Below are 24,864 nucleotides of genomic sequence, written 5' to 3'. Positions count from 1 at the left end.
AGTACTTTTGTAATAAATAAAAAAAATTCAGAAATTTTCTGACGTTTGCGACATTCGTTAAGTTTTATTTTTGGTCGAATATGAATGAATAATAATTGGAAGAAGAAATCCAATTTTTATTCATTAATATTCAATGACAACATGTGCTAAAATCTAACCTTCAATTTCTTATTCTCAATAATTATTTTATTTCATGAGTGATTATTTTAAAATGTCAAAGTGGTATTAATGATTTCTTTAAAGAATACTAGCTGACCCAGCAAACGTTGTATTGCCGATATTAAAATCGCGATACAAAAGTAACTGTTGATCGTAGATGGGTGAAAATTTGAAGTTGTATGTATGTAGACAAATTAAAAAAAAAGTAAAAAAAAAAAATTAAAAAAAAATTCGTGTAGACCACTCCTAACATTTAGGGGGATGAAAAATAGATGTTGTCCGATTCTCAGACCCACTCCAAATTTCATGAGAATCGGTCAAGCCGTTTCGGAGGAGTTCAAAGTTTAACACCATGACACCATTAGATAGAATAAAATCGGTGGATTTATAAAAACATTTTATTAAGTTTTACTTCATTGTGTGCGTATAGATTATACTCACACACTCCTTTTTCAATTTAAGAATTCGATTTGACTATATAATTGTGTCTGGTATCAAGGAGAAGTCACTGACAGCTGAAACACAGTAGGTACATACTATTTCAGCTGTCTTTGCTACCTGTATGTAAATAATAATATACTTTAGAAACATAATAGATTTAATTATACAAATGATTTGAGTTTTCTTTAGTGTTAATTCCACCAATATTTGTCTTTAAAACAATTCGACACGTGTTTCGCCTCTACACGAGGCATACTCAGGACGTGTTGTCTCGCCAAAATCTAGCACGAGACTGAATTAAGTGAGCCGGAAGCCGCTGGTTTATACCTTCGTCCCACGAAATCACGAGCTGTGATTGGTCGGCTGTTGTGACGTATTACCCCCGGAAGAGATACGCAACAAAGGTGATGGGACTAAATTTGTTTGTTCATTCAACAATGTAAACATGTTATTTTTGTGTTTTATTATTTCTAATAAGATAAATTAATTTATCTTATTAGAAATAATAAATATCAGTCTCGTGCCAGATTTTGGCGAGATAACACGTCCTGAGGATGCCTCGTGTAGAGGCGAAACACGTGTCCAATTGTTTACAGACAAATATTGGCGGAATTAACACTAAAGAAAACTCAAATCATTTGTATAATTATGGATTTCCGCAAAGTAACGCCTACTTCAATACATTTTAATAGATTTAACGTGAGATTGCCTTAATTGTGGTGCATTTTCCACAGAAGCTACAGTAGGAAGAATAGTATGATATTGTAGTATTAAAGAAATTAATATAATTTATTATTACTATTTAATTGTATAATTGATTACTTATTTATATTTTTTTACATAAATTACTGTTAACAGGCTCTTATTGAGACCCAACTCGTGAAGAATGCTGAGTTGAGCGCAGCAGTTCTGTCTGTCTACATCGACTCCTGCAGAAACTTACCGGTGAGTTTTATATAACTTAACATGTTGTTATCTTTATCATCATATATCATGCTTTGATTTGTCGAGTTATATTCGCATGAACCAAATAATGATAGTATTATATGCAACACTTGTATATGGAGGGTCAAAAAACGTGAGCCGCAGAAGAACATGGCAAAGGTACATCCATACAGCCAACTCGGGAAATGTGAAAATTACAGAATTTAAATATCTTGGCAAATAATATTAACAAGTTTTTTTTTCTGTTGCTATTAACATTTTAAGTCTAATGATTTAAACAAAATATTTAACTAATTTCACTATGAACCTACCATACATAACCTAGATTTAGTTGTCTGTGGCATGAAAATAACTGTGCTTTTTTGGCGACATTGTAGTATGATAAACAATGCTTTTAGTCCATAGAGTAAAAGACTTCTTCAAAGATTCAATAAAGAATGGTTGTATACATGTGTGTGGAAGTAATCTATAATTATGATGTAATTATGCTATGTGACAGAATGCGCGTCCGCAGTCGAAGCCTGATCCATACCTGCAAATAACGGTTGGCAAGAAAACAGAAAACACAGCAGTGCAGATGAGAACTGACAACCCGGTCTACGAGATCGGCCACTCTTTCTTGGTGCAGAACCCCGAAATCGACATGCTCGATATTAAGGTAACACTAAATATTATTGTTTCGATTGTATTTTAAAGTGAAACTTTTATTACATCGCCTAAAATGATTTCGTCCATCCGTTACATGTTGCAATACAGCCGGCCCCGTAGTAGGGGTGAAGTTGTATCATTAAAAGTCTAAGACTGCATTTAGTTAGCTCGACCGACGGTCAGCGCTAACGTCGGACGAGCGTAGCGCGTACCATCGCGCTGATCATGTTGCGTTTAGTGCTCAGCTGACAGCTTAAATGCGCGTGTACAATTGCGAAGAAAAATGAATCCATAACTCTAATATGTGCATAATACTTATGCAAACGATTACGGAATAAAAGACGGAGAAGATAATATGTTTACCCAATTATTATAGTTCGTCAAAATGAAGGAGAAATTTCTACAATATATTCGAACATACCAGAACACGAATTTTTGTTTACGATTCTTGCTGACGGTGTTACACACGCATGTACGATCGGTCACTCGGTCGACGTCGCACTGAACGCATTAATACCTATATCGCCATAGCGCGTCAGTGGACCGAAGAGCTCGCGTGACGAGAACGCGTGGGTTGGTGTATTTCTCACCGCGGGCGCTCTATGAGCTAGCCATTTACCAAACTGTTGCCGCGCTGCCAGAAATGAGATTTGGTATTTACTTTCGATTAATAAAAAAACAAGACAACCGTTACCGGGGCCCCATCGGTGTGAAAGAGCTGAGTGGCAGATTGAACAAGTGAATAGATGCTGACGCTGAACTTCGATTGTCTATAATTTAATATTTTTATAATGCACTTTCGCTCCAGTCTTCTTATAAGTAACACGTCATATTTTAATATCATTGTAATTAGTTTTGTGTAATAAGTAATAATTTTTAAAAAGACCTTTTATGATCGTCCGAACATAACTCAACTAAGGGATTTTTTATAAACTAGAACTAATTATAGTAGGCTTCATAAGATACATAGTACCTTTAAGGGTCAATGTATACACTAATATAATAAAGTCCCAGTGGGAGGCTCCTTTGCACAGGATGTCGGCAAGGTCATGGGTACCACAACGGCGGCTACTTTTGCCGTGACGCAGTAATGCTTATAGCATTACTGTGTTTCGGTCTGAAGGGCGCCGTAGCTAGTGAAATTACTGGGTAAATGAGACTTGACATCATATGTCTGAAGGTGACGAGCGCAATTGTAGTGCCGATGAGAATTTTTGGGTTTCTCAAGAATCCTGAGCGGCATTGCATTGGAACGGCTGAACATCCTGCTCGTCTCGTTTATTATCATAAAAAATACAATATATTTATGTAATATAATAATATAATATGTTTATTTAATAATGAAATAAAATGTCTCTTTAAAGTCTTACATTGAAATAAAACTAAAATGTACAATTTATTTTTCTTGTGAAATTTATTTTAAAATTAAATGACCGTTTTTCGTTTAAAGGGAAGTGCGGCATTATTGTTTCTATAAATAACAAATTTTACTGGATTTTTTAAAGGTTTTGGACCAGAAAACAGGAAGCACCTTGGGCCAACTCACATACACGATAGTGTCTCTGCTGAGGCAGGCCGGCCTCACCATGGTCAACCAGCCCATCAGCCTGCAGAAGTCTGGACCAGAATCTAAGATTATATTAGCGTTGCAACTTAAGGTAAACTTTTGATATATTAATACTGGGTTGCACCAACAAACATGTTAAAGTACCGGTTAAGCAAAAAGGAGTTGCGCCAATTCAAATATTTTAGATGACGCTATAACTTTAACTGTTAACCGTAGCTGTCCAATCTTCGCAGGATAAAGCTATTGTTAATGTTAAATAGCTAAAAAGCGACCTTTCAAAGCTTCCAAATAAATATTCGATATTTACTTGAAATTTAACTTTAACTATGTCAAGGAATACAATGATGCAACACATTCCGCAGTCTATTATTGTACGTCATTGACTTCGACTTATGAATGTTAATATTCGGCTTGCAGATGTTGGTATTTATTTTAAATGATACAGGTGAAATAATAAATTTTTTGGGGAAACAAAAGTAAAAATATGTAATAAAATAGCTGAAAACTTTGACTATATAATATTATATAACTTTGATGTAATTACCTAGGTTCTAATTTAAACTGTGTTATTAATAAACGCGAAGTGAACTTATTCCAAATTTTAAAAAAAATTGCTGTATCATACCTTTTTCAGTTCAGAATCACATGACAAGGAGAAGTTATTTTAAACTTGAAGTAACTTTACACCACGTTTATTATTAAGACAAAGAAGTTTTTATTTTATTATTTATACATAGCACTATTTCAATGTATCTTTAGCTACTGAAAGAAGCGATCAAGGAGGAGGATTATGAAGAGGACGATAAGCCTCCGACGCCTACGGTGGTGACTCCCCCCGCCCCCGCCGCGCCGGAGAAAGTAATCCCCGCCCCAGAGAGTGTCACCGTCGCACCCGCGGCGCCCGAAACTACTGACGGGGCCTCATCACCTATTGTTGGAACAGGTACTCAAATTGAGTTTACCCAAATAGTGGTCTCCTCTCGAGTCTCCCTCAGTAAACTCGAACCGACTACCGGAACGAGCGAAAGTGCTCAGCTCGCCTAAAGAAGTTTATTGTCCAATAAATTAGATCGATGGCATATCTTTATATGAAAGTAGCCCCTGTACTTTTTTTTACACCTTGGGTTACATTACTGGACTTTTAGTAGGGATCCCTAATTATTTGAAAATGTAATATAGCCTATAACAGCCGAGGATAATGTAGCTTCCCAACAGTGAAAGAATTATTCAAATCGGTTCAGTAGTTGCGAAGCCTATTCAATGCAAACAAACAATCTAATCTTTCCTTTATATAATATTAGTATAGAAGTATAGATAATGGGCAGAAGTGGTCTCCTCTGGACTGTCACTCAGTCGACTCGAGCCGATTACCGGAACGAGCGAAAGTGCTCAGTGCGCCTAAAGAAGTTTTTCGTCCAATAAAATAGATCGTGGGCATATCTTTACATGAAATAATGCTCAGAAGTGGTCTCCTCTGGACTGTCACTCAGTCGACTCGAGCCGATTACCGGAACGAGCGAAAGTGCTCAGTGCGCCTAAAGAAGTTTTTCGTCCAATAAAATAGATCGTGGGCATATCTTTACATGAAATAATGCTCAGAAGTGGTCTCCTCTGGACTGTCACTCAGTCGACTCGAGCCGATTACCGGAACGAGCGAAAGTGCTGAGTGCGCCTAAAGAAGTTTTCCGTGCAATAAATTAGATCGTTGGCATATCGTTATATGAAATAATGGGCAGAAATGGTCTCCTCTGGACTATCACTCAATCGATTCGAGCCGATTACCGGAACGAGCGAAAGCACTCAGCACGCCTAAAGCAGTTTTTTATCCAATAAGTTAGATCATTGGCGCATCTTTACCCATATGACATAATGGGCAGGAGTGGTCTCCTCTCAACTATCACTCAGTCGACTACCGGAACGAGCGAAAGTGTAAATACACTATAATTTCGCAAAAAATGATTATTTTGCGAAAGAATAGTGATTATGTTAGCGAGTCCAGCAAGCACTTGGCTGCTTTTTTAAATACAATAATAACTTATACTAACATATTTGTACTTTTCTTATTCCAGTTGAACCGGATGCTAAGAATTTAAATGGAAATCCTGAGAAAATTTCCGAGAAACCAGTTCCTGTCGAACAAATAATTAAGCAAGTTGGTAAGAAATCCGTACTTATCAAAGTGTTAAAATTAATTTGTACGTACTACAATCGCGTATGTGATATTAAGGCTGCTTTTCCAATAGACTTAATAGTATGGTATGCAGCTGTGCTCCGAAGATGTGAAAGCTTAACTATGAAACTATGTGACCAATTTCCACTGATGCGATGTGATTTTTTCTAAACTAGCAGTTTTGAAAATATTACAGTGTATGATAGTACTTTTTATTTGTTCAAATCACGTGTTGTACCTAAAAAACTATAAATTGACATCGGAATTTAAACCTAACCGTTCGGTTAATATTACTCCAAATAACAAAATTTTTGTTTCCAACAATGTAGAAGAGAAAATAACATCCTACACTACTGTGCTCTACACGTCCCTTGTTGTCATAAAAAAGATATTAAACGATTTGCTATTAGCGACTACTAAACATCGACACCGCCCGAAATCTAATATTATTATACAAATGATTTAAGTTTTCTTTAGTGTTAATTCCGCCAACACGAGACATGTATTGCCCTACTTCTACAAAACGAAGTGACTACTTTATGTTCTCTAAAACTAAACTGGAGCTGATGACTCTTACTGAGAATTAGCAATGCTTTAAGTTAGCAGACTATTATGAATAAGGGGGTAAAAGAATATTTTAAATAGTCAATCTATTTAATTAAGAAAGAGATCCAATTTTTTTTGAGTTATCTTGAGTGTTAATTATAATATATTTGTCTAACTAACTTTTGAGTCTTGTGTCAGATTTAGACAACACGTCCTGGGGATGCCTCGTGTAGAGGCGAAACACGTGTCGAATTGTTTTAAAAACAAATATTGGCGGAATTAACACTAAAGAAAACTTAAATCATTTGTATAATTATGGATTTCCGCAAAGTAACGCCTAATTCAATAAATTTTCTAATATTATTATTGTAACCTCCGCAGATACCCCGCATGAAAGCCAGAAGTCTCCAGTTGAACGTGAATCTCCTAAACTTGTTCATAGAACTTCTTCATTAACAACGTGAGTCGACATTTTTTTTTACCCATTTTGCCCATTACAATGCAGTGCCGCTCAGGATTCTTGAAAAACTCAAAAATTCTGAGCGGCACCACAATTGCGCTCGTCACCTTGAGACATAAGATGTTAAGTCTCATTTGCCCAGTAATTTCACTAGCTACGGCGCCCTTCAGACCGAAACACAGTAATTCTTACACATTACTGCTTCACGGCAGAAATAGGCGCGGTTGTGGTACCCATAATCTAGCCGGCATCCGGTGCAAAGGAGCCTCCCACTGGTATGTGTAAGGTAATAGTTTTACAATTAAGTTTATTACTGTAACGTGCGAGCCCTTCTTTCATACGTGCGGTCGTTGCATAATAAAATATTATATGTTCTCTGGAATATTTTTTTAGAAAATCATTTTATTTCACTATATATATATTTATTCCTATTAAAATACTTTTACTTAATGTTAAGTATAAAACCAAAAGCTGACCGTTCTTTCTTCATGATTTAATCTCTTTTTCTATTAAAAATTCATTGAATTAGGCGTTATTTGCGGAAATTCATTATTTTTTTTAGTTACCTTGAGTGTAAATTCCGCTAATATTTGTCTTCAACCAAATCTACACGTGTTTCGCCTCTACACGAGGCATCAACAGGAGATGTTGACTCGCCAAACTCTGGCACAAGACTCAAAAGTTAGTAAGACAAATATATTATAATTCACACTCAAGATAACTCAAAAAAAAATAGATCTCTTTCTATATTTTTTAATCTTTACGGTCAACCGCATAACATTGAGTTCTTATGTGCGAATAAGAACTCCTTGTTACATTATTAATTTATTTAATATTTGGTTGTCTGCACGTCAAAATTTATATTTCAATGTTTGACTATTTATTACTTTAAATCCTCTTTGTTCTAGATCGGCTGGTGAAGCAGGCTTGGGTCGCATTCTATTATCACTACGCTATAGTATGCAGAACCAAACTCTATACGTCGTCGTACATAAAATCATGTGAGTACTGTCTAAGTATAGGACACTACAATATGAGTCGTGTAAGGCTGGCAACGCTCCTGTGATTCCTCTCTTGTTGTATGAGAATGTAGGCGGCGGTCATCACTTAACTTCAGGCGACCCGCTCCACAGTATATATCAGCTAAAGCAGTATGGAAAGTACCTACAATCGTTAGATAGACGTGCGACGTCCGCTTATCGGCCTTGTTGGGGTACTTTTTGGCAGGCCAAAAAGTATCCAACGCAGCTAAAGAAGTTTTCACAGTAAACAATTTATAAACACAATGAAACGAATTATTCTAAAACGGATACACAAATAAGCGCTTCTGATAAGGCTAAGATCAAAATACCACACACACTTGTGTCTGCTTTGTGGAAGACGATTGAAGGGTATCATATTTTTCATGCATTTAGTCGTTTTATCAAATCAAATGAAAATCACTTTATTCAATATTCTATACTTACTTATTCTATACTTTATTCGTATATATTTCAAAGGTTGTTTTAATTAGAAGAAATGGCAAGAAACTCGTTGCCACTTTCAAAATCAACATTTACAGCTTCATCATTTCAGAAATCGTTTCAGTTACAATATATTATGTAAAGTGATGTAACAAAAATAGTCAATGCCGTACACAAGACGCTCAGAAAAATGAGTTAATGTAAATTAATAAGCAAAAACACAAATGAAATGTACTATGTGATTCAGTTATCTGCAATCATCATCATTTGCCAATGTTTTTTAAATGTTTCTCACTCATCTTCACATTTAAAAATAGAAATATATTTATTTCCCATAGTGGAGTGACAAAAACATATTTTTGACAAACAGGCTTTGACATAGGGAGAAGAACTGATAAGAAACTACCAGCCCATCTTTTAAATCATATAACAACTTAGCCTACTTAGTTAGTAGTTACTATTATATTATTTTAGGTGGCCTTTTTTATGAAAATAAGGGACGAGATGAGCAGAACGTTCAGCTGATAGTAATTGATACGCCCTGCCCAATACAATGCACTGAATGCAGATCCGCTCAGTATTCTTGAAAAACCCCGAAAATTCTGAGCGGCTCATAAATGTTAATTCTCATTTGCCCATTAATTTCACTAGGTACGGCGCCCTTCAGACCGAAACACAGAAATGCTTACATTACATTACTGCTGATAAGGGTGCAGTTATCGAAAATTGTTTTTAAGTCTTTATTAGTTGTGTAATTAATGTGTATACTCCAGGAACATACCGCTCAAGGACCCAACGAACGTGCCGGACCCATATGTCAAGTTGTACTTACTTCCCGGACGTTCCAAGGATTCCAAACGCAAAACTTTGGTAAGTCGTAATATGAATCAAACGAAATATAATTAACCGCTTCTTTTGTTAATGCAAACATTTGAGATTGAGATTTATAAAATATTCGTCAAAAAGTGTATTACAGTTTATGACGTTTATAATAATTGAAAACAGTGTAATATGTTATAATTGCCGGTAAACATTATTACAGAAATGGGTAGATTAAATATGGTGGACCGGGCTTGGCTTGTTGTGAAAACTCAATAAATGAGAATTAGCTAGGTTGAGTTTTCAGATTTTTGTTAAAGACTAAAGTGCCATTGAAGTCGGTCCAGCTCGGTTAGGGAAATAAGCCATGACAGATAGACAAGTTTTATTGATATAAAAAAAACAGTTTACAAACTTTATGCTAAACATATTGTTCTCGATATCACTAAACATTTTATGGCGAGATAGGTTAAGGTATAAATCTGGTACAAGGCCGGTGGTAGTCCAATATGGTTGATCGCAGCCGTTAGCCGGTCCGGAAATGACTCATATTCGTCATATCCGGGTTGGGTATATCTATGACGATGTGTGAAGCCATGCAGATCTAAATAAGACAGAATATGACATATGGGTTGTTGTTTGTGTATAAAACAGGTAGCGAAGGACAGCTGCAACCCGGAGTACGACGACCAGTTCGAGTGGGTGATCCCCTTAGCGGAGCTGCACTCCCGACACATTGAGGTGACCGTCGCCACTCACAAGGGCTTCCTGGGCGGCAGTCCCGTCATTGGACAGGTAACAGGCCCCTACTACTATTCGCAACAATAAACAAATTATCATATACAAGTACTTATTAAAAAGATTTTCTAATAATAATTGTAAGATTGTGTATACTAAGGCCAACGAGACGAGATAAACAATGTAAACAAACGGACCGTTACTGAGAAATAAATACGGCTAATTCAGACTATTTCGATCAATCATCTTTGTTTAATATAGACCGGTTATACAGCGATTAGAATAGGAAATCCATAATTTGTATATAATTTATTTAATAAAAAATTCGTTGAAAGCCCTGATATTTTGTTTACATTCTTTATCTCGACTCGTTGGCCTTATTATAGTTTATTGTTAACTGTGTCAACAAGTGAATGTATAGACTTAACATTACCACCTCTATATAACAAACTCTATTATGACTTATGTGGTATAAACAAATAATTTTTTATACCCTTACACAAAATTTCAAGATAATTTTTTATAAGAGAAAAACTGACAAGCCTTGTAGGACCCCGCCAATGCACCGCTGCTCTAGAATATTCGAAAACCCAAAATTATGAGCGACATCGCAATTGTGCTCGTCATATTGAGATATAAGATGTTATCTCGGCCGCAGCGGCACTGACACCGCTCTGGACGAAAATATAGATTTAAAACATTGACGTACTACAAATAACTCCCAATCGTCTTTTAAAAGGTGTTTATATCAAAAATAACATTAACATAGACAGATATTAACACCCAATATATATATAATATATTAACACACAATTTACACATTATTGTTAATTTAAAGGGGCACTTACCTGAAATGCGACACTCCATCCTTTTTACGCTGGGATATGCTGTTATTTGGACAGTTTTTTAACTGAACACTTTGTCATTTTGCGGCGTTGTATTCAAAGCGCGTTCGACACACAACTGAACAGAAACTAAATAGACGCGTAGGCATAGTTTTGTTTCAGATAATTTTTGAGCGTAATTGTGAGTCTAGTTGTCAAAGCAACACACATTACAACAATGAATTATTATATTGAAACAAAATAATTGTTTCTATCGAATATTTTATTTATTTACAGGTTTTCATTCATCTCAACCAATATGATTTTCGGGAGGCGACGACGATGTGGTTCGACTTGATGCCGGAAACGTCGCCAAGAGATTAAACGTCCTAGCTGCCAATATATAAAGTATATATTGCTTTGGCTACTAATAATAATTATCGCTGTTTCATAGTCTTGTTTACATTTTGCACTTTTGATTGTTTTAGAGTATATTAAATATATTTTATAATTGTTACAAAAAGTAACCCGCATATCTAGTCACGGAGTTTATATTGTTCATATTTTATACAAAATTGCATTTAAAAGACATGTCCTTATGATCTATTTATGTATAACACTGATAAACCTACAACTGAACCATATTTTTTGATATGCACTTATTTTTATATTTCGTTTTTACTTATGTTATATGCAATAGTATAAGAGTAATTTTAATAATGCTTTAGTGTATGATTTTAATATGAATCTAAATAAAAATGTTCGCTTAAAGTGACTTTTATTTGTACGTTTGTATATTTTGTACATTTATTCTTAAAATATTTCCCCTTCCCTAATATTGCGTGAAAGAAAGCAGCTTCAGAAGAATATAGTTAATTTAATCTAATCATCATTGTAAATATAGATAAGCATGTAAGTATGATATAGTAAATAATAAAATTAAAACTAATAAAACCTGCTACTAATCTTTGAAATTAACTAAATGAAGTTTATTTTTTATACTTAAAATGATCACAAGTAATTCCTTTTATAGACAAATGTTATGGGTAAGGGAGCCCACGATGCTAAATGGGGATTTACTCGAGCGTCGTAGAGACTTGCAAAGCTTAGATGATAAGAAGAAAAAAATGTTATATGATATATACCTTTTCATCGGTGGGGGAAGCTATAGATTATTTAATATGTAAAAAAAACTGTTGCATGGACATCCTCGAGCGCGTCAGATATTGATAGCATCAATGCCCTACGTATTTTTAATAATGTACGTATGTTAATCTGATCGTTTGCATGATGCGGGTGGTTGCATGTAAGGGTTGAAAATGAAAAAAATAATAATCGAGCGCGTCAGATTTTCTAAGGGAGTGTTAAGTGCACCAAAAAAAAATTCTCATTCACTAATCTGACGATTTCGATGGGACGCAAACTCGCGGCCATTTTCATACCTAATGTGCAAAAAAAATTCGCCATTTTGAAATACTCAAACGCGTCAGATTAAGATATATATGGTTTATCTTTATGTTCTAAACGTACTGTCTCATAATCTGACGATTATCTAAAGGGATTCGCCTAATCTGACAAAAAAAAATTAGAAAAACGGTTCACCCTAAAGGCCATTCCTGCAACTTCCCGCTAATTCCATTCCTGGGCGCTTAAAATTGTACTTATGACATTGTTGAGCTCAAAATATAATTTATGTGATATTTTGAGCTCGCTGAGTTAAAAGAAATAATATTTCTATGCATTTGAGCTCTCCCAGCTCGAAAGTCTGATAGAAGTTTCATAGAACACTATTTTTGGAATTATCAAACCGCTATAACTTTTGAATCGATCGGTTGGCGGCATTCGACGCAGTTTTATCATCCTCATAAGTAATTTTCTAGTTTTAATTGATCGAACCAAAAATTTCGGAGTAATCCCGAAAAAACACGTTATTGGGTTTCTTTCGTTCACGATATCTCTCGAACGAAACGAATCAACCGATTTTGACCAGCTTGGTTGCGATCGACGTGGTTTGACTCATCTGTCGATATACCAGCAACCTCAGTAGACAAAGAATCAACAGTACCATGTGCTTCAGAACACTCTCCAGAAACAGGAGCATTTGTTTTTCGGAGCTATTTCCCGAAATTTCCGGTGCATTATCATGTTCCACTACACTTTGATCTTGTAAATACCGAAAGTCTCGCGGTATTTTAATTGCAGTAAATAATTTATAGCACTGTGCGTGATATAAATCCATGATGATTCCATCGACCTTCGAGGTTATCATATGTTCCTCGAGACTTTCGGATAACGGGCTGGCTCCGATGATATTCCAAAATATTTACACATTTTTTTAATGTTTCTACTGTAAATTTAATTTTTTTTTTGTAAGGTACTTTCACCACAAAATACACGTTTTAAATTAATATCACTCATATTAAATATTTATAAACTTTAATTCACATAAATAATATTAAAATAGCAAAAAAGCCAAAACGTTGGAAACAGGTTGTAAACAGTATGCCACGAACGAGTCTTTATGATAAGCTGTGATGGCATCATGGCAGCAGAAACCAGAATGGGGACGGAGTGAGAGAGTAATAGAAACGCGGAGAAGGTAGGCATCACGCAGCTGCATGCATTTAACTTTATCGACGAATTTTTGTTATTTCGGCTTGCGGAAATCGTCAGATTATATATTTTTCATTATTCTCGAATTATTTCCTTCAAAATAAAAAAAAAAAATAGCTACGCTCGAGAATGTCGAGATGACGTTTTTTTTTTACAACTTTGCTGCCCTCCCCTTTCATTACGTCACTCTCAAATTGTCAGATTAGTGGAATATACACTTTTTAGGATGTAATTAGCTCACCCTACCTTAATCTGACGCGCTCGATAATTTCTGATGATCAATTTTTTTTTACTAATCTCATCCTGTATCCTTCACGGGCGGCCTTATATATGTTCCTCATGTTTGGTGGAGGGACTTAACCAGGTACAAGGTATCCCCTGTAAATTAATCTCCCGCGCTTTAGTAAGTCCCGAAATCCCCGCTTGGGCTCCCCTACTATTAGGTACACTTATAACTGGTGAAACTAATATGATTATAAGTTTATCCCGGATTATTATTATGATTGCGTAGCTCAAGTTATTTTTCTAAAACTTGAGCTATCTGCGAGTAAAAGGTTCGTCAAAGTAAAACAAACAAATAGACAGATGAATATTGGAAGAAGTCTTGTTTCTGTGTAAATGTTCATTGAAATGAGTTTCGTTTTTATAGGTGCCATACTGAGAGTACTTAACTAATAAAAGTAAATACCAATTCACTCATTTTCTCGCCTCTCCTCTACACCTGTGTAGAACTACTGTAAAGCCGCCGACTTAGTTTACTTTTTAGTTATCTTATTTTATCTCAAGTTACCTTAAAATTGTCACCAAAATTTATGAACGATGCGGGTCTTGAACGCGCAGCCTCTCGGAATCCGTCCGAGCGCTCTTCCAACTGACGCAACCGATCGATTGACGTATGGTTCGTAAATCTTGGTGTGTCTTTGTTCAACAGTTGATAAACCCAATTATTGCATATCAGGAAATCGACTTGAGATGCCGCTCTTTCAAATCTAAGCAATTCATCTTGTTATTGAAATGGTAAAAGCAAGAATTGGATTAAAACATCAAGCTGGGCTCGGAAATTTTGAATTGCGATTTAATATAGAAATTGGCTGTTAAAGAACATAAATTCTTAGCAAACACCTTGCTCTCTTTCGAATGTAAGGAATTAGATTTTTCTGTACTAAAGCAAGGTATACAACTTAAAGTACATATAGGGTTGTCCCAAATAGATCTCAGAATTTAAAAAAAAATATATATTTCCAAAAAGGATGATTGGCAATCCACATTCCCAGGTATTTGATTGACAATAGATGTGTTGTGCTTTATAAATATTAATAAAAGGAGACTGATTTCATTTGTATATTTAAGAATAATAATAATGTAAAAGGTTTGATTATATCTGAAATCTCAGTTCAACAATAACATTTTTTCGTTTTCATTCTGAGGGTGATTGCTTGAAGAAAATTTTAAATGGTAAATATGCTTTTATTTGCATACATTCACAACGATCACAAAAATCAAACTATTTTTATATGAAACAGTCTTATAATCACTAACGTTCTAAAGTATTGGGGACAACCTTCTGGGCAATAATTTTTCCGTAGCCGCCGCGACCGCCGTCATAATCAGTTCGGTATTCATCTCTAACCTGCAACAAAAATTTATCTCGTGATGTAGAATTATACTGAATTGTTATTGGTATGGCTTTTTTATGACTATAAGGGATGAGAAGAGCAGAACATTCAGCTGATGGTAATCGATACGCCCTGCCCATTACAATTACATTAGAAGCTGTAGAAAATCCTTGACTTATATCTAGAGGGACTTCAAAGTTATAGAGTAGAAATAGCAATATATTTCTTTACCATAGGGAGTGACAATAACATAACATATTGAAACAACACTTGGGAGACGAACTGATAAGAAACTTCTTTAAAATCTTTTAAATCATATAACAACTTAGCCTATTAAATATAATATTATACAATTTTAGGTGGCCTGCGCAGTACCAGACAAGAACCATTCATTATTATCTTTACATAATCTGCGCAGAACCAGACAAGAACCATGCATCATTATCCTCTACACAATGTACTATTCTATTGTATGTCTTCTTTGTCAAAGAAGCTATAACATATTTCTTGAATCTAATTTATATATTATTGTAAATTATCTCTGAAGGAGCCTTAGAGTTAACTCTAACTTAATAAATGGCACATAAAGTTAATTTTTCTTCTTATTTGAATGAATCAAAACACAAATTTTCTTGAATTCAATAATATTTATTCTAACAAAGATTATATTCTAATTATTGTAAGGAAAGGGTTATGATGTTTATCAACTTGAATTCTTCCCTCAGCGAGTCTTGTGATCTCATATTATGAATTGCTTTATAAGCCCTCTTTTGGGGCACAAAAATACAATAAACATCCACAGGATTTCCCCACAATAACAAACTATGTGACATAATGCTATCATAAAATATATACATCCGAGGAATGTTTGATTTTTAATGGTCAGTGTGTCAACAGAAAGAATAAATCTCTATTTTTTAAATGATTAACACCCAATTCTACTAAAAGTAAATTATTTTCCCTAGACTGTAGCAGACTACTTGTAACATAATATAAATATTTGTATTATAAATAATGATTTCAAAAGAGCAATTATCGAGTTTCTAGGTAATTCTTCACAACAAAAGCAACTTAACAAATTGGTGGTTGTATAAAAATTTAATTTGTGATTCAAAGGTGTTTTTGAACCTACTTGAATATAAATATTTGTCAATGACTAATGTTTTTATTCCCATACATTTAATAGCCTAACAAGTATTCATAAACCTTGCATTTTAAGGCTAAAGATAATACTCTTAAGTCCAAAAAGTTTTTTAGTTGCTTACAGTAAGGGGTTACTGCAAGATGCATGGAACATTTTTTGAACATAATCTAGTTTATTTAGAACAATATGGAAATGCATTTGCATAATAAACAAATACAAAATTCATATTATTTATTAATTGCATCCATATGGAAAATATATTATCTTATCCATGTAAGAAAACTCAGCAGGATATTTTTTGCAGCTTTCTATTTTACGGCCCAATATAGCACAGTAAGGCAATAATTTGTATTTTTTAAAAGAATTTTATACTATGCATTATTGTGACTGAACTAACTTGAAGCTCAAGTGCGTGCATTTCTAGTGGCAACACTCAAAAACACAAAAACAATATGCATACCTGTCCTCCAGTTTTACCACGTCCATATTGTCTTCCTTCAATGAAACCAGCATCCCAATCACAGCGAATAATTCTATCATCTAATCTTGTTCCATTTACGTATCTGAAAATATAAATATTATTAATAATATTTTACCAAAACTCAAAATACTTACTGAGTATCTAGAAATAAACTAAGTGGAAAGAACTAAAAATTACCTTAAGCAATCCTCTGCATCAGCTCGTTCATAATATTCAACAAAACAAAAGCCACAAGGTGTTTTTTTATATTTATCTAGTCCCATTATAACACGCCGTAAATCACCACATTTTGAAAATAGCTCGTATATTTGCTCCTCCGTTGTATAAAATGACAAGTTTCCGATATATAACGTTGAAGACAGCCTTAACAATTTTTCTTGCTCAGTTCTTGAACCCTTTAAATAAAATTATTTACAGGTCTTTTCAATATAGATAGCAATAAAATACAGTGGAAAAAATAAACAATAACAGTACCTTAAAGTGTTGATCTCGGTAAGAACTAATTTCAATAGAGGAACTCATAGAATCATAGGTTCGTTTCATATTGACTAAATTATTTTTAAAAAGAATATGTACTCATCAAATTGGGTATTGAATTAACCAAAATGTTAGCCTTTATACGACCTGTGATAAAATGCAATAATATTTCGTATTAGAGCATAATAAAATAAAAGTTATTATGCAGCACTTATTAATTCGTCACGTCAAAACAAAAATTTTGTATCAGTAGGTAGGTACAGAAATAGAAGTCAGAAATACATTGTAATGTAATGTCATGTGTCAATGTCACTTTCTTATTATACGCCACAGTGTCGGTACACTTGTATCTTTTGTCAGTGTAAACTTATTCAGCCGTAGGAACACGCACATTCTAGTTTGTATTGCATTTGTTTTTTTGTATAATAAAGTCTGTCAGGAGGTGCACATATTTAATCCGTCAGTCTCTATGTTCAGAAGACTTCTGCTAGAAATAGCCGATAATTGGCTTGAGCACTCTGGGGTTGAATTGTGTTCATCTATAGGATAATTATTGTATTCAGCTTTATATCAAATCTAGAACACATTTCAAAGCATGTTGTATTCACTTTCAGCAGGCGCTCGCCCCTTCATTTATTTATTTATTTAACCACTAAAGCCCCTATCCTTACAGAGTGACCTATTGCGATCGAGGCTTGACTTAAATTTAAGTATTTAAATTAATATAAACATAAATCTTAGAGCTACTACTAACAATCTGTACCAACTTTACTAGATTATTACTATACTAATTACTATTACTAGAACATACAGTAAAAGGCGTGTCTCGCATAAGATTGGTTCTCGCTCGCGGAATTAAGAGCAGCTGCTGTCGCCTTCGCCTTGTAGCGCGTCCATCCGGTACCCACAGACCTATTCGCTCCACTATGGCTGGATGACTCACCATACCACGCAAAATTTTCCATAAATATATAACCAGGAGTACGTTCCTCCTAGTTTCTAGTTTATCATACCCAACCATGCCAAGAATAAAAAGTGTAGGATATAGAAGTGGATATCCTGGGTATACTTTGTAGAGTTTTAGATATATAAACCTAACAAATTTATTTTGTATTCGTTCCAACATGAGCTTGTATTTGGCTTCACGTGGATCCCATATGATAGCATTATATTCTAAATGACTACTCACCAAAGCCTCATATAGAACTCGTATAGTGTTGATATTTGTGAAATTTTTCACTTGTCTCATGACAAATCCAAGGTTTCTGTAAAATTTCTTACAAATATTAACGATGTGTTCACGGAAGTTACAATCCGCATTGAAACGAACTCCAAGATCTTTGATTTTGTTGACACATGTTAACATATATGTCTCTTTTACGAGTATACAATATACAGAGTGTATCCTGTTTAGCGAACCTAATAAAAAATTTAAAAATTGTTAATTTCAGTGAAGCCGCCGCTAGCTTTTGGAAAATATGTATTAATATCCTGTCGGAAACCGTAGGTACCTCCTGGCAATCGCTGACCATCTGTAAGAGCTGCACCACGGTAGTGCAGCTTCCTTGTCATTAAGTAACAAGTTTCTCGCCAATTCTGCTCATATGGGGGGGAAGATGATGTCAGGCCTCGGTGGTGTATATTCTTATAATTTCTAGAAGATATACATCAAGTAAATGCTGAGATAGAGCCAATAGCGTACGCTCAGGTGTGTGGCACTGGGCTACTGGCGCGCATCATCCAGTCCGATCATACACGTCCTCGCTGCCTCTAGTTCTGCCGACGTACAGGCTAGGGGTGGATCCATGTGAACTTTCAGGTGGTTCGTCTACCCCGGGCAATGCTACAGTCCCTTATGAGTGACTTTCTAGATAAGGGAGACAACCCCGACAGAAAAACCGAAGTGTAGCCTTAACCGGCTACCCCAGACCGTAAGCCTGCGGTCATGTTTTGCAGGAACGGGGGTCTGAGCTTCGCCACTCGGACCGCGAGGAAGGTAACCTCTCAAACTAATCCCCCAATCCTACAGTGAGGCACGCGCTAATAGGATGAATGACTGATGGGTTAACTCAGTCTTTAGCGACCAACTTCGACCCACTAGGCGACGTGTCGTTGAACCAATGCCTTCTCTCAGGAATAGGCGTCACCCTGAGTGACTACTAAATTCAAAACTAATATGAACGAAAACAAAACTACCTCACCCAAAACCAATCAAAAAACCCTCACTCAACAAGTATTCCATTCCGGACTATTTAATAGAACACGCTCAGCTTCTCTTAGCGATATGTCTAAATCTGTCAACAAATCAGAACTACAATCAAGAGACACAGAGACTATGATAGAGATATGACTGATAACCCATGCACCCAGCAAGCACCTCCACCCTGGCAGCGGGTGCCAGGTACTAACAAGCGGAAAAGAACAAGCGATTCACCACCAAACAGCACTCCCGTGCCAGTATCAAATAGGTTTTCTCCTCTAGCCTTAAATGAGAAGAACTCCACACCGAACCTAAAAACGAATAAGCCTCCGCCTATCGTTCTATATGGAATAGAAGACGTAAATTAATTGTCTAAACTTATAGAATCAGTATGTGATGCCAAACTATTTAAAATAAGGATAGCAAACAAAAATTTACTGCGAGTTCTTGTAGATTGCCCGGAAACCTACAAGGATGTGATATCGGCAATAAGGGCCAAAGGTTTGATAGGTCACACGTTTACGCCAAAAGAAAAGAAGGCATATCGCATAGTAATAAAGAAACTTCATTATACCACACCTCATAGTGAAATAATCGATGCGATAGAAGCTACTGGTAATAAAGTCCGTGGAGAAATAATTAACGCCCGATATGGTCCAGACAAAACTCCATCTTTTACATTTTTCGTCAATTTGGAACCAAATAATACAAACTAAGCAGTGAAAAATATAGAGTATATCCACCACCAGCGAGTAATAATAGAAGACCCTCGAAAAGCGAAAACAATTGTTCAATGCCAGCGCTGCCAGCAATATGGTCACTCCAAAAATAACAGCATGCGGCCCTATAGATGCGTTAAATGTGGGGAAGGACACAAGACCGCTGATTGTCCAAAGAAAGATCGCAAATCTGCAGCAAAGTGTGCTTTGTGCACATGCGACCATCCTGCAAACTATAAAGGCTGTCAGGTTTATTTGGAAATCGCGTCCAGAAAGGCAAACCAAAACAGAAAACACCCTGCTCGACCTTCTATGAACGACATGAAATTAACTAAACCAACTGAACCACAAGATCACCCCAACAAAACCTCGCTAGCACCTAATCCCACCCAACTCCGTGACAAGCGAAGCTACTCTGATATTACAGCAAATAGAGGCAGCCCTAACACTGACTGTGAAACTGAACCCAACCCTCAACAAAGTCGGATTGAACAAATCTTAATAAAACAATCCGAAAAGATAGACCAACTCATTCAACAGACAGGTACTCTCTTAAACCTATTGACGTCGGTTGTCTCTAAACTACATTCGTAATCCCCCTACGTATAGCAACGTGGAACATCAATAGGCTGTCATCGAACATACTTGAACTTGAACAAGTAATTAAAAATAATAATCTTGACATAGTTCTTATCTCCGAGTCACATTCCTCAAAAAATAGTCTCTACCGACTGAAGGATTTCAACATCTACTTTACGCCTCATCCTGACATAGGCAAAGCTCATGCGGGCACCGCAATAGTGATAAGATCAAACCTTAAACATACCGTGCTGGAGGCATACTCTACCCAACATATTCAGGCTACTACCATAAGACTTGATGACCGAGCAGGTCCGATTACATTGTCCGCCGTTTACTGCCCACCTAAGCATAAAATAACCTATCAAATGTTTGAAGACTACTTTTCTCACCTTGGAACCAAATTCATATCAGGAGGGGACTGGAACGCTAAACATACATATTGGGGTTCTCGCATGACTCTTCCTAGAGGCCGAGCGCTAAGCTGCTTTGATAGTCTCCACCTCACTCCAATATCCTCGGGAGAACCGACGAGCTGGCCAACAGATATTAACAAGACTCCAGATTTGTTGGACTTCTTTGTAACCAAGGGGATCAGCCATCTTTACTCCACTGTAGAATCGAGCCTTGACGGTTCATCTGATCATACGCCGGTAATCCTCACCTTAAGTACTTCAGTCATTCATGCCGAGCCATCTGACTCCTTATCTAGTGGAAAAACTGACTGGCATGGCTTTCGTAATTTCTTGGACGAATATATCCAGTTAAATACTAAAGTATATATAATACTTAATACTTAGTACTTATACTTAATACTTAGTTAACTACTTTGTCACATACTTATTGTACTGTTAATAGTATTCCTTTTAATTGGCGTATCTATTCTGTATAATTTTTAATATACTCTTTTCATTTTGTTAGCTGTAAGGAATCATAAATAAATAAAATAAAATAAATAAATAAATGTTCCTATGAAAACTCCGGAGGATATTGACAATGCTTGCTTGTACCTCACAAACCTGATCCAAGTATCGGCGTCGAAAAACTCACCAGTCTCCACTCGCCCTCCAAAGATGTCACTACAATCAGCAGATATTAAAGAAAGCCGACGAGAAACGAAGACTACGAAGAATCTGGCATCAATCTCGCCATCCTGCAGATAAAACCGCCTTCAACCGAGCAGCAAAACAGCTAAAGAAGCTATTGCAACATCAGGCAAATTCTTCATTCCGAAATACTCTCGAAAGATTGTCACCTCAGGGAAAGGGCGAAACGTCGCTTTGGAAAGCTGCTAAATCCTTTGCAAAGCCGCAAGAACATCACGCTCCCCTCAAACAATCAATCAATCATGGACTCGAACGGACGCTGAGAAAGCAGAAGTATTTGCCAATTATCTTGAAAATGTATTCAAGGTGAATGATGGTGACGATGAATCTGTGATTGATAAAGTACTTGGACAAGATCTCCAGCTATGCCTGCCTCTCTGACCCACATCTCCAAAGGAAATCGCGTATGAGATTAGACGACTGAATCCAACCAACAAGGCACCTGGATTTGATTTAATTACTCCCACAGTTCTTAAAAATCTTCCCAGAAAATGCATAACATTTCTTGCCTCACTCTTTAATGCTACCATGAGAACTTCAGATTTTCCCATAATCTGGAAAGTATCGGAAATTATTATGATTCACAAAGCTGGAAAACCTCCTCATGAAGCTTCATCATTCCGACCAATAAGTTTAACTCCAGTGATATCAAAATTATGGGAAAAAATATTTTTAGTCCGCTTGAATGAACTCATGGTAAACTGCAACATCATTTCAAAGCACCAGTTCGGGTTTCGGAAACAGCACTCGACAATTGAGCAGATGCATCGGGTTCATCACGAAATCAGACGCTGCTTTGAAATGAAACTTTCCTGCTCTGCGGCATTTTTAGACGTTCACCAAGCATTTGACAGAGTCTGGCACAAAGGGCTATTGTGCAAAGTTAAAGACAAACTCCCACACTATCTCTACCTTATCATCAAGTCCTACCTGAAAGACAGGCTTTTCCAAGTGAAACAGAGAGATGCCAGATCTACGCTACAAGAAATTGAAGCCGGCGTTCCTGTGGAACTGTGTTTAGTACTTGGTCCCGTAATGTATAGCATATTTACTTAAGACTTACCGGTATCTGAAGACGTCACCGTAGCAACATATGCCGATGATGTAGCCTACCTTTCAAGCGATGAAGACCCAGCACAGGCTAGTAATAAGCTCCAACACCTTTTAGACGAGACCCATGCATGGATGAATAAATGGCGCATTCAGGCAAGTGCTCAAAAATCGAACCACATCACCTTCTCGTTAAGAAGGGGAAATTGCCCTCCTGTCAAACTTGGCTCTGATGTTCTACCAGATTCTGAGAAAGTGAAATACCTAGGCTTTAACTTAGACAGAAGATTCACCTGGATTTCTTACATAAAGAAGAAACGGGATGAAATTAATCATAGGTTCCGAAACCTTCACTGGCTCATGGGTTGAAACTCTGTCTGGTCTACTGACAATAAGCTACAATGCTGTATTGAAGCCCATCTGGACCTACGGAATCCCACTGTGGGGCTCTGCCAGCAAAAGCAACATCGTGCTCATCCAACGTGTGCAAAACAACATCCTGTGTACCATCACAAGTGCCCCATGGTTTTCCAGAAATGACGAGATCCATCAATATCTTGGCGTTCCCAGTGTTCAGTCGGAAATTGATAAATTCAAAAGGAAATACGGTGATCGCCTCTCGGTTCACCCAAATACCCTGGCTAATGATCTCCTAATCCGTCCCAGAGCGATGAAAAGGCTGAAAAGGAAGGATGTGTTACAGGAAGGCAGATGAGACACTGGTCTCTTCGTCTAAACGTCATACTCACCCAACTCATCCGCTTCTAGTCTTGTGACTGATCGCAGATCCGACTTAGATAAGAAAAAAAAATCTGCTCATATGCTTCACTTCGCCTCGGTAAAAACTCTACTGTCTATTGGGGAACCTTGATGCATGATTTTCCAAATTTTGATGTGAATGAAAAAATTAAATGGACTGACTCAAGCCTGATTTTCGTTTTGTTTTTAGCCATTGCTGGTTCAACGACTCTAAAGGAGGGAACGGAAACAAGGTCCTGTCCGAATGTGAGGTCAACAGCAGGTCCAACAGCGAAGTTGTGAGATCTTCTGTCTGGAATTAGCGTCAGTGCAATAACCAATTATATCAGCGCAATAACCAATTATATCATACGCTAAAACGAAGTTGTGAACAGAGACATTTCCCGCATGATCAGTGGTACGTAGCCCAAACATTGGGAGTGGTGGGAGTTGACATGGCAAAGAATCATAATCTCTGCTATGGGGATCTGCACTTGGATTTACTGAAGTAGCCGGTCAGTCTCTACTCTCTCTCGTGTTACCGCTATCAGACCAATACATAGATTCGCAGATAGTTATAGCAGTCTACGCGCAATCATGATTAATTAATCTGCCAATCAATCACGCTTCCTTGTGCGGTGTTTCCGGGAAGATACGACATGGGTACCTTCAAAAAAAGCGCGTACACCTTCCGTAAAGGCCGGCAACGCTCCTGTGATTCCTCTGGTGTTGCAAGAGATTGTGGGCGGCGGTGATCACTTAAAAACAGGTGACCCGTACGCTCGTTTGTCCTCCTATTCCATAAAAAAAAATCATATAATTATATTATTGAAATCAATACAAAAACAAAAAATATTGTTTGAAATTACATATTTTATAGGAGAACCGAATTCACCGACATACCGCAAATGGTTGCGAAACTGAAGTGGCAATGTGCAGGGACATAACTCGATAGACAGATGGCCGTTGGGGCAGTAAGGACCTCGAAAGGCGACCACGTACCAGAAGACATAGTGTTGGTAAGCCCCCAGAAAATGGACCGACGATCTGGGTCAAGGCCATTTAATGGGCAGAGCGTAATATATAACTTAGGTAGGTGTCTTGCTTGTTCTTCTCGTCACTTTTCTCATAAAAACAGAAAACACTATACTGACGTTAATAATTATTACTTGTCCTGATTGACTGACTGACTTTTAAATATTGCACAAATCTTTCATAAATTATAACGTATCTAAATGGTGCGCTTGCGTCCCGAATTTTTTGAAATGTGAACTATTCGTTTCGGCGGAAAACGAAAAAAAAATAAACATTTTCGAAGTATATATTTTGATTTATGTCCACATCATTTGACATATGTTACT

At 36.5% G+C, this 24,864-nt stretch overlaps 2 protein-coding genes across 11 annotated transcripts in view; one reads left to right on the top strand and one right to left on the bottom strand.

The window, feature by feature from the left end:
* Positions 1–11,551, top strand: part of LOC126971270 (extended synaptotagmin-1) — an 81,476-nt gene extending 69,925 nt beyond the window's left edge. For all 10 annotated transcript variants that reach the window (XM_050817480.1, XM_050817479.1, XM_050817478.1 and 7 more), the window contains 10 exons: positions 1,459–1,545; positions 2,045–2,203; positions 3,699–3,851; positions 4,520–4,703; positions 5,830–5,916; positions 6,858–6,936; positions 7,845–7,937; positions 9,173–9,269; positions 9,873–10,013; positions 11,078–11,551. In XM_050817480.1, coding sequence (XP_050673437.1) covers positions 1,459–1,545; positions 2,045–2,203; positions 3,699–3,851; positions 4,520–4,703; positions 5,830–5,916; positions 6,858–6,936; positions 7,845–7,937; positions 9,173–9,269; positions 9,873–10,013; positions 11,078–11,164 — 1,167 coding nt within the window. In that variant the 3' untranslated portion in view covers positions 11,165–11,551. The remainder of the gene's footprint in view (positions 1–1,458; positions 1,546–2,044; positions 2,204–3,698; positions 3,852–4,519; positions 4,704–5,829; positions 5,917–6,857; positions 6,937–7,844; positions 7,938–9,172; positions 9,270–9,872; positions 10,014–11,077) is intronic.
* A 3,169-nt stretch (positions 11,552–14,720) lies between these two features.
* LOC126971309 (nuclear cap-binding protein subunit 2) lies at positions 14,721–17,369 on the bottom strand. Its single transcript, XM_050817529.1, has 4 exons — positions 17,109–17,369; positions 16,812–17,029; positions 16,614–16,716; positions 14,721–15,023 (listed from the first exon to the last, which is right to left on the bottom strand). Exons 1-4 carry the CDS (start codon positions 17,175–17,177, stop codon positions 14,928–14,930), a joined length of 486 nt encoding a protein of 161 aa, XP_050673486.1. The 5' UTR covers positions 17,178–17,369; the 3' UTR covers positions 14,721–14,927.
* Between the last annotated feature and the right edge of the window lie 7,495 nt (positions 17,370–24,864).

Source organism: Leptidea sinapis, chromosome 23 (assembly GCF_905404315.1).
Source record: "Leptidea sinapis chromosome 23, ilLepSina1.1, whole genome shotgun sequence".
NCBI lineage: Eukaryota > Metazoa > Arthropoda > Insecta > Lepidoptera > Pieridae > Leptidea > Leptidea sinapis.
Note: the sequence above shows the minus strand (reverse complement) of the source record. Positions and strands in the feature narration are given on the sequence as shown.